This window comes from Coregonus clupeaformis, unplaced genomic scaffold (assembly GCF_020615455.1).
Source record: "Coregonus clupeaformis isolate EN_2021a unplaced genomic scaffold, ASM2061545v1 scaf0490, whole genome shotgun sequence".
NCBI classification, from domain to species: Eukaryota; Metazoa; Chordata; class Actinopteri; order Salmoniformes; family Salmonidae; genus Coregonus; species Coregonus clupeaformis.
Window position 1 is genome coordinate 317,420 of NW_025533945.1, and position 11,292 is coordinate 328,711.

At 45.4% G+C, this 11,292-nt stretch overlaps 1 protein-coding gene across 1 annotated transcript; it reads left to right on the forward strand.

Moving 5' to 3' along the window:
- Window positions 1-3,688: 3,688 nt before the first annotated feature.
- On the forward strand, window positions 3,689-10,440 carry LOC121540888. The gene is made up of 6 exons (XM_045215622.1): window positions 3,689-3,782; window positions 5,556-5,614; window positions 6,047-6,192; window positions 8,198-8,234; window positions 8,813-10,204; window positions 10,288-10,440. Exons 1-6 carry the CDS (start codon window positions 3,689-3,691, stop codon window positions 10,438-10,440), a joined length of 1,881 nt encoding a protein of 626 aa, XP_045071557.1.
- Window positions 10,441-11,292: the final 852 nt, after the last annotated feature.

Below are 11,292 nucleotides of genomic sequence, written 5' to 3' on the forward strand. Positions count from 1 at the left end.
TATGTGTTACACATCAAATGTCAACATTTCATGTATGTGGCTGAGGGTTCATTTTAATTACAGCTCTTGTAACGTAGACGCAGGGAGACAGGAAGCAGTTGCAGTTAGTGAGTTTAATGATAACGAACATGGAACGTTAAAAAACAAGAGAAACGTCTGACATGGAAACACAAACAATACTACCTGATGACTGACAAAACAGAGTGCTAGATAAATGTTAAGTAATGAAGGTAGTAATGAAGACAGGTGTGACTGATGATAGGGCGCAGGTGTGCCTAATGATGGTTGCCAGGTGTGCGTGAAGATGGGTTGCCAGGACCGGTGATTAGTAGACCGGTGACTTTGAGTGCCAGAGCTGGAGTAGACGTAACAGCTCTGGCGTAGAATAACACAAAGTGACCTGAAATAACCACCTTGTAGCGTTATTGTCACGCCCTGATTCAGGGGACGCCTATATGTTGAGTCAGGGTGTGTATATTCCTTGTTGTGTTTGTTTTATGTTGTAGGATCTAGTATTCTAGATCTATGTTGGCCGGTGTGGTTCCCAATCAGAGGCAGCTGTCGCTCGTTGTCTCTGATTGGGGACCATACTTAGGCAGCCTATTGGCACTAGTGGGTTGTGGGATCTTGTTCCGTGTGAGGTTTGTTGTGTGTACCTTAGGACGTCACGTATCGTTAGTTTATTGTTTTGTCGTTGTGTTTATTCGTTTAATAAACATGTTGGCATTTCACGCTGCTCCTTGGTCCGTCCCGTTTATGAACGAACGTGACAGAAGATCCCACCAGACCTGGACCAAGCAGTGTGCCAAGGAGGAGCAGAGAGGATGGTCTTGGCAGGAGATGAGAGAGGATCTGGCAAGAAGATGGAGGCCCTGATCAGGGTGGAGAGGCAATCCCAAGAAAACATTTTTGGGGGGGCACACGGTGTGGACGACGAGGCAGCAGGAGGCTGCGACAGGGCGGATCTGCTGGGTAGGAGAGGAGGCCACCAGATTACGGGGGCTATTGGTTCAGAGGGAGCAGAAGGAAGCTGTAGAGGCACGGCGAGAGGAGCTGGTTAGGCAGCAGAAGGAGCGGGGGTTAATAAAGGAACCCAGTCCCGCTCCTCGCACCAAGCAAGTGGTGCGTGTCGCCAGTCCGGTCCAGCCCGTTCCTGCTCCCCGCACTAAGCCAGTGGTGCGTGTTCCCAGTACGGCCCGGCCCGTTCCTGCCCCTCGCACCAAGCCAGTGGTGCGCGTCGCCAGCCCGGCCTGTTCCTGCCCCTCGCACCAAGCCAGTGGTGCGCGTCGCCAGCCCGGTCCGGCCTGTTCCTGTCCCTCGCACCAAGCCAGTGGTGCGCGTCGCCAGCCCGGCCCGGCCTGTTCCTGCCCCTCGCACCAAGCCAGTGGTGCCTGTTCCACCGGTGCCTGGTCCGGCACCGGTCAGCTGCTCTACTGCGGAGCCAGATTAGTCCGCTCCACCGGTGCCCAGTTCAGCTCCGGTCAGCTGCTCCACTCCGGAGCCAGAGCAATCCGCTTCACCGGGGTTCAGTCCAGCTCCGGTCAGCGGCTCCACTCTGGAGCCAGACGTCAGCCCCTCTCCAGGTTTGGGGTCTCCCACACCAGGGTCCAGACAGGGCTTGGAATATAGTGGGAGGAAGGAGAGGGGAAGCAACGCGCTGCGGTCTAGACCAGACCAGGGGCGCAACAGGGAGGCGAAGAGTGAGAGGTCGTCACGCCCTGAGCCGGATCCGCCTCCGAGGCGGAATGCCCACCCAGCCCCTACCCTGTTATGTTTATGTTGTGCGGTCGGAGTCCGCACCTTTGGGGGGACTGTCACGCCCTGACTCAGGGGACGCTTATATGTTGAGTCAGGGTGTGTATATTCCTTGTTGTGTTTGTTTTATGTTTAGGATCTAGTATTCTAGATCTATGTTGGCCGGTGTGGTTCCCAATCAGAGGCAGCTGTCGCTCGTTGTCTCTGATTGGGGACCATACTTAGGCAGCCTATTGGCACTAGTGGGTTGTGGGATCTTGTTCCGTGTGAGGTTTGTTGTGTGTACCTTAGGACGTCACGTATCGTTAGTTTATTGTTTTGTCGTTGTGTTTATTCGTTTAATAAACATGTTGGCATATCACGCTGCGCCTTGGTCCATCCCGTTTATGAACGAACGTGACAGTTATAAATACTGTGCAAACATGGTGGTTAAAAATACAAATAATACAGTATGAATTCAAACTGTATCAGCGGGATCATGTGTGCATTTTACATTTCAACTAGAAAACAACTTCAACTGGTGTTGGTCTGAGTGAGTGCAGGCTAGTGCTCTGTGTACACAGACTCAGACGTCACTGTGAGGTTAAATCCTTTCCCTGTTAAAAGTGACATCAACGTGATGTATTGTGTTGGTCCATTAAACAATATGTGCTTTGAGGGCTGAGGTCCGATGGAAGCAACAAGTGGCCATGTGATGCGTACTCATACAAACTGTACATACAAAATGGCATCTTGTTATTAGACAGGCTCCATGTTTAGGGTGAGTCTCACTTGGATTGTAGCATTTCAGATTCACTTCATAAAGACTCCCATTTGACTACCAGAGATGGGTGACTAAATGTGGCAGTTTCCTTCTCTGTGAATACTTTAGAGTGAATAGTAAATAGCCAGTCATATTCACAACAGTCCACGATCAGGCTAAAACTTCACTGGCTCTGCCAGCATCACAGTAAGCTCCTATTCCAGACGGCTCAAGAAGCAGGTTCCTTCATTCAGGGGCTAAGGTGTTACAAAGGCTATGGACAGATAAACTGGCCAAAACTGTTTTACAACACTTTGGGCTTACAGAGGTCAACCTGATTAATCAAGTAGGTGTCAGGTAGCCTAGCGGTTAAGAGGGTTGGGCCAGTAACCGAAATGTCGCTGGTAAGAATCCCCTAACTGACTAGGTCAAAAATATGTCTATGTGCTCTTGAGCAAGGCACTTAACCCTAATTGCCCCTGTAAGTCACTCTGCAGAAGCGCGTCTGCTAAATGACGTAATGTTAACAGAAGGCAGTGGTTAGGGTGGGGAGCTTTGTAGTGTGTGTGTGTGTGTGTGTGTGTGTGTGTGTGTGTGTGTGTTGTGTGTGTGTGAGGGTAGGGCTCCTGCTACCGGGGAGCAGCCTGTCTGTCAGTCATCGTGACCCTCCTGTGATGACTCTGACACATCATCACTCCAAAACTCTCCAATCCCTGCCCCTTATGTGATCTTCTCATGCTGGATAGTAAATGAAATAAAATGAATATGTGCCCCGATTCTTGAAGCTGGGTGTAAGACACATTTTCCTACTTCACAGGAGAGGCATTTGAACATGAAAAAACATTTTTGCATCTAAATGCATTTTTTGTTGTTGCATAAATGCCTTTTTGAACATTTGAACTTTCATGTGCCTTAATAACAAACTCGTATGTAATCTGTAAATATCAATAAAATGTGAAATCACAGAGCTGTTTAGCCACGGAGAAAATACAGAATCTTGCTTAGCCGTGATTGGTTGAGATAGGGAAGTGCGATGACGCGAAAGCGTTAGAATGCTGCTGTTAAGATCAGAGTTTCGTCTCCTGAGTATACACCTTCATCTGAGGTGTATTACCTAAGTCTCCTGATTACAAACCAAGTAATCTCACGTATAGGTCTTTATGCTCTCTTGAGAACCTTGATGATCTCGAAATGGAGTCAGTCGGCAGTGTTGAGCGCTCTGAAGTTGAGACAGTCCAAAAATCTTACTCCTACCAGTCCATAGTTGGCATACCTGCAGCGAAAGGTGAGGTGGAGTCTTCCAACGTTTGCCCTGAGAATCCTACCAGAGATGATTTTGGACTGGTAGGAGTAAGATTTTTGGAAAGAGTGGGAAGTTACATATGCTGAGGCAGTGAAGAGAGTAGAGGATAGCGCAAGGGTGAGTGACTCGACTTGGAGGCCCCCAGTGAGTTGGCCTGAAGAGAGAGCCAGAAAGGATGAGTTTTAGTAAGGTTGGATTTCTTGCGTTTAAAGCCATGGTGATCAACTGCACTGCACTAATGGAGCGGAAATGACAGAAGATAGATGTGGTAGTTGCAGCAGCAGATAAATATTTATGTGTGAGAGATTTTAGTGCAGAAAATCTACAGGAAGTTTTGAGAGAAGGGGTTCCATCCTTTAGGGACAAAGTAGTGGGATGGGGTGATGGATTATTGGGGATCGTGTATAGGTGCAGGGTTAGAAGGTGGTGCAATGTACGTTTTTTTCCATTCCCCTTTTCTTGTCTTTTTGATACCAATTCCAATTGACATACTTTGTATGCCTCCTCATCTGTATACCTGCAGACACAGACACAAAAGTGAGAAGTTCAGTCATCTGCACCCAATACAGCTAGCCTTCAACATATTCTTATAGCCTACAGTACATATTCTTATTCTTGCACCTGCTTTCCTTTCAAATTCAAATCCAAAAGTTTCAGTTGGGCAGTTAGGTTCCTGCAAGAACCCCCACAATCTAAGGAGGTTCTTCGATTAACCCCACCACCTATGGGGTTCTTGGAAGAACCTTTTGGGTGCAATTTTCAGTGCCAAGAACCCTAAGGTTCTTCGAAGAACTTTGAAGATCTTAGAAGAACGCTTGTTGAACCCCTCATAGGCTATAATCTCTCAGACACCCAGCGCATCCACAAGGGATCCCAACCTTTGTCACAGTTATTAATGAATCGGATGCAGCTGAGAAGAAGCGAAACAATAAATTGGTGAATTTAGTGGAAACCTGCCAGTTGTAACAAGCACGGTATCAAGCATTAGTTGTTACACTTCTGTAATTACAGACCGCAATTACCACCAGTTACATGTTGTTATTACACTGCAACTATGATTTGACAGTTAACTACAATACTTGTTACAGTGTAGTTACACATGTAATTACACTGCAACAAGGACCCCTTGAAAGGAACTGTTACCATATAGGTATTCAGTTGTTGTTTTTGTACGCTGAATTATGTAATTATTCAGATATCAGACGGAACATGTGATATAAATGTAGTCTGCGCGCCACTGGCAAATTCACTTCAAAGCTTTGCCGCCATCTAGTGGAGATAAGGGAATATTTGAGTAGTGAATCATCAGAAACTAAACTGAGAAACGTAACATTTTTTTGACTTGAAGGGAGGTGATTGATTTCAACTAATGGGTTCACACCGATAAAATTACATTGTCCTTGTTATGGACAGCAAGCTACTCACAACATCAATGCGAACGCACGGGACCAACACTTGGGGTTTAAACAGTGACGTCACAAAGGCAATTGCCATAGAAATAGAATTATAGTGACATGAACTGTATTCGAAAATAGGTTTATCAATCACTTTACTCACATCGGCAGATATTGTTATCTGTAGGCTGTTGTGGATTCGTATATTTTAAGTATATTTGTAAGTGCTTGGATCAACAACTGAATTAAGAAATTCAAGAGAACTCATGAGTAATAATAATTATGAATTATGAGATTATGATGAATGACGTTCTCTTGTTTTCAGCTTTTCTCACAATTTACTTTTCTTTTTAAAATCCAGGTGCGTGTATGATGGATACAAACCCTAACGTGTTAGGGCTGGAGGACCAGCATAGAACTGTAAGTAGCCCACGATGTTTGATTGTTGTAACAGCAGATAAATGGTTTTGTAATCTGGCTATCTATCAGGTAATTGACAGCACTTGATCTCTCTCATCACTTTACTCATCTACAACTGGCAGTTTTCTGACCCTTTGCCCATTAAAGTAAGTGTTGGGTTACTTGACTGGACTGAGAAATGTAACTTATATACCCTGCAAATAGTTTTTCATAAATCACGATTTTTTTTCTTCTAAAATGCCACCCTATTCACTATGTAGTGCACTGCTTTTGACTAGGGCCTGACTACTTTTGAACAGGCCTGGACAAAAGTAGTGAATAGGGTGCCATTTGGGGACAAAAGTAGTGAATAGGGTGCCATTTGGGGACAAAAGTAGTGAATAGGGTGCCATTTGGGATGCATCCGTGAGTGATGATACTGTCCACTTCCAGGCTTCCTCCAGTTCCTCTGGCTGTAGGGAGACAAGTCAGGCTGCAGTGACCTCAGGATCCAGAGTCAGTGGAGAGCAGCATCCTCAGAAACCCAGCAAACAGCGCTCCCAACAGGGCTTCAGTGTACTACAGAAACTGTCTGCTGAGTAAGTTCAGTTACAGTGTATGTCCACTACCAGTCAAAAGTTTGGACACACGTACTCATTCAAGGGTTTTTATTTATTTTTACTATTTTTTACATTGTAGAATAATAGTGAAGACATCAAAACTATGAAATAACACATATGGAATCATGTAGTAACCCACATTTTTTTAAACAAATCAAAATATATTTTGTATTTGAGATTCTTCAAATAGCCACCCTTTGCCTTGATGACAGCTGGGCACACTCTTGGCATTCTCTCAACCAGCTTCATGAGGTAGTCACCTGGTGACCTGGAATACATTTCAATTAACAGGTGTGCCTTGTTAAAAGTTAATTTGTGGAATTTATTTCCTTCTTAATGTATTTGAGCCAATTAGTTGTGTTGTGACAAGGTAGGGTGGGGTATACAGAAGATAGCCCTATTTGGTAAAAGACCAAGTCCATATTATGGCAAGAACAGCTCAAATAAGCAAAGAGAAAGGACAGTCCATCATTACTTTAAGACATGAAGGTCAGTCAATATTGAACATTTCAAGAACTTTTAAAGTTTCTTCAAGTGCAGTCGCAAAAACCATCAAGCGCTATGATGAAACTGGCTCTCATGAGGACCACCACAGGAATGGAAGACCCAGAGTTATCTCTGCTGCAGAGGATAAGTTCATAAGAGTTACCAGCCTCAGAAATTGCAGCTCAAATAAATGCTTCAGAGTTCAAGTCACAGACACATCTCAACATCAACTGTTCAGAGGGGACTGTGTGAATCAGGCCTTCATGGTCGAATTGCTGCAAAGAAACCACTACTAAAGGACACCAATAAGAAGAAGATACCTGCTTGGGCCAAGAAACATGAGCAATGGACATTAGACCAGTGGAAATGTAACCTTTGGTCTGGAGTCCAAATTGGAGATATTTGGTTCCAACTGCTGTGTCTTTGTGAGACGCGGTGTGGGTGAACTGATGATCTCCGCATGTGTATTTCCCACGGTAAAGCATGGAGGAGGAGGTGTTATGTGTGAGTGTGCTTTGCTTGTGACACTGTCTGTGATTTATTTAGAATTCAAGGCACACAGCATTCTGCAGCAATATGCCATCCCATCTGGTTTGGGCTTAGTGGGACTATCATTTGTTTTTCAACAGGACAATGACCCAACACACCTCCAGGCTGTGTAAGTGCTATTTTACCAAGAAGGAGAGTGATGGAGTGCTGCATCAGATGACCTGGCCTCCACAGTCCCCCGACCTCAACCCAATTGAGATGGTTTGGGATGAGTCGGACGGTAGTGTGAAGGAAAAGCAGGCAACAAGTGCTAAGCATATGTGGGAACTCCTTCAAGACTGTTGGAAAAGCATTCCAGGTGAAGCTGGTTGAGAGAATGCCAAGAGTGTGCAAAGTTGTCATCAAGGCAATGGGTGGCTACCTTGTCAGAACACAACTGATTGGCTCAAACACGTTAAGAAGGAAAGAAATTCCACAGATTAACTTTTAACAAGGCACACCTGTTAATTTAAATGCATTCCAGGTGACTACCTCATGAAGCTGGTTGAGAGAATGCCAAGAGCGTGCAAAGCTGTCAGCAAGGCAAAGGGTGGCTACTATGAAGAATCTCAAATCTCAAATATATTTTGACTTGTTTAACACTTTTGGTTACTACATGATTCCATATGTGTTATTTCGTAGTTTTGATATCTTCACTATTATTCTACAATGTAGAAAATAGTAAAAATAAAGAAAAAAAACTTGAATGAGTACGTGTGTCCAAACTTTTGACTGGTACTGTATGTATTAACTGTGTTTTTTTTTAAATATATGTGTCGTTTTTTCTTGTATATAACCACTCCACAAAAGAAGTCCCCTGATTTAATTTTTTAAAAATTTTAATTCAATTTAATACAATAAGAAGCCTAATGTGAAATGTGTTACAAATGAACAAAGTACAGGAAATCATGTCACCCTACTGTATGTAGGGTAAATTATAAATACATCATTTCCCTGTTGACAATCTCAGAGAACGGAGGATCACGAATGAATGTCTACATGGTGTGGTGAGTCTAACCATTATGTAGAGTTTATAGAGGCAATCAGCTGGTGCTATATCTATTTGTGGACGTATAAATTAATGATATGTACCCATTGATCTTGAAGAAGATAAGTTATAAATGCCTCATTAGCTTAGTTCGACTGTCGTACCCCATCAGAACCCAAGATATGAACTTGTTTTACTCTTATGTTTGTAAACAGAGTAAATGTAAACAAACAGCCTCAAAACATGGTTAAAACTATAGTCTTGATATCATGGATGGTCAGTCCTTGGCATCCTCTATTTATGAATTTGAGAGTGGTTACATTTCTCCAAACCCATCCCTCAGCTTTTTACTGAAACAGGGGCATTCTGTTTTGTTATTGTTTCTACGGCTGATTGCCCCTTTAAGGTATTAGTTATTAGTATAAGATATTAGTTCAGAGATTTCAGTAACTATCCTTAAAGTCACATTGAGAAAGGTTACCATGTATCTCATTGCCGACTAAAGCGTTGTCAAATTATGAATTGATTCAACAACACAGTGGTTAAAAAGGAACCTCTACTGAAATGTTTTTATTTTCTCCTTTCTTCAAAATTCAGATTAGTTTGGAGGACCTGAGTCACGCATCGGATGGCATCATCGACTGGGTGGTGACCGTCACCACTGAAGTTCTCCTCCCTGCCATCTCCCAGTGCAAAGCTCTGAGAAGCAGATCCTCCTCCAGCACTAAACAGGATCCACAGAGAAGGTCCCCATCAGAGGCCACGCTGCTACAGGCCCCATCAATATCAACATCATCATCAACACCTCCACACTCTGGTGCCTCCCCAGTGAGACTGAGAATCATCCCCAAAATGTCCAGCTTCCTTACAGGCCAGGGTGACGCTACCGGTCGCCTTCTGGGGGAACGGCCCCTTGGATCCCTGTTAGGTGGAGAGGTGAGGACAGATGCTGAGTTAGAACACAAGGCCAGCAGGGTGGTGGCTGTGGTTCTACAAGGGGTCTGGACTATGACATCAGTAGACACTAGCGACCCTGAGATGGGGGCTCTTCTCTCAGGCATTCTCAAGAACATCCCCATGGTGTTGAATCCTGCTGCAGCTGCAGATAGAGAAAGCTCTGACAGTCAGAGTCCCTTGGAGACAGTTGACATTGGGCAGAGAATCAACCCAGGGTTTTTCCTCTCAGACGAGCACATCAGCGGTATTTGCTCAGACACGGTGACCAGCGCATGCAGCAACGCCAGGTTCTCTGTATTGGAGGACAAGTCTCTAGGCTTCACTGATGACAGAACCCTGGCTCCTCCATCACCGCTTTGTCAGAAGTCCCAGTGTTGCCTGACTGCTGGAGAAGAGACAGGCAGGGCTCCCTCTCTCTCTGAGCAGCACAGCACCACCTCCCTACAGGAAAGACAGTCATGTTCCTCACACTGCAGCCAGACATCAGGGCAGAGTGCTGCCTCCCTCTCTGGTAGTCAGAGTCCAGACGAGCTCCTCACCCCTGAGGTGAAGCAGAGGATTATCATGGCTGTGGAGGAGATCATCACAGAGGGCGGTGAGGACGAAGCCTCTGGATCCACAGAGCTGTGTGAAGCTGTGTCACCAGGCTCTCGCCGCTTCACTCCCACTACCAGCCTGGCAGCCAGCAACATTGTGTCTGTTGTTCTGCACGGCCTAAAGGACACCATCGGTGCGGTTCAGTCCAAAGAGGTCACCAGGTCAGAGTTGGAAAAGACAATCAGCCAAAGCCTGGTCAACTCTGTGATGGTGATCCTGAAGAGTCGGTTGATGCTGGATGCTCAGGTTCCTGTGGTGCAGGGGGACAACTCCACCCTGAAGACCTCAGAGCAGATCCCACATGGAACCATGGAGACCCCAGAGCTGATCCCATCTGTAACCATGGAGACCTCAGAGCTGATCCCAGACAGAACCATAGAGCCTCCAGGATGTTCCTCAGACATAGCTGTGGATAAGAACCACATCTCCTCCAAGGTGATGAGGACATCGATTATGAGGCCAGCATACCGCCACTTTCCTATCTTCTCCCTCCATCGTGGATGGTGAATCCCATAAAGTTCAGAAGGTCCACCTCATTCAGGGAGGCTCTCAGTATCAGTGCTCCCATGCGTGCCTTCCTGGACTCCAAGGACCTAGAGGTTCCTTCGCAGCCCCAACACTCTGCCGCTTCTCTGAGAACTGATCTCGCATCGTGGTGCGACCGATCCTGAGTCCAAAATGGCGAAGACGACGTCAGTGAGAACGTGTTTCTCAGACACGACAGTCACCAACCTGAGTGGAGTCCTTGACCTGCCCACAGAGTTCTGTACTGAGCTCCTCTACAGCTTCCTTGCGGAGGGGGCGGTCAAGAACCTTCTGGAGACTTTCCTGAGTGTTCCACACAGCCCTCTGTGGAATCCTTCTGTGAGGATTACAGCTGCATGGAAGAGAGGAACGGGTGGTCTCTCCCACCCCTCTCTATAGTGCCAGTGAGTGCATGCCTGGAGAGTGATGATGACTCACAATCACACAAGAGTCAGGTGAAGTGGGCGTGGTCAAGCCCAGCTCTAGGAAAACCATCAATGATCTTCTATCTGACATGTTCATTGACAGAGTTGGAGAACTTCTCCTAGAGGGTTGTGATGATGATGAGGTTGAACAGACTGCTGCCAGAGTTGAAGAACGTCTCCAAGAGGCATGTGATGATGATGAGGTTGAACGTACTTCAAACAACAGTAAGATATCTGTACAAGCATATTTGGTTTGATCAACATAGGTCTGTCCATAAAGTGTCCATACAAAGCTAAGATGATTAGTTAGTCAGATTTTCTGTATTGGAAAAAAAATCTGACTTTTACAACATGGTATTTATATGGTGCACAACCATAGCGCTGTCACATTTCTTTAAGATAAGTGAAATAATAGATTATTGATGGTATCAACATGACATAAGGACCCAATTATCTTTGTGATTTAACTGTTGTGCATCTCCAGATTGCATGATGCCGGACATGATGTCAGAGACTTTGTCTAAGTATTCTCTTGAAGGACGAGTGCAGAGTTGAATCAGTGGACTCAGCCGA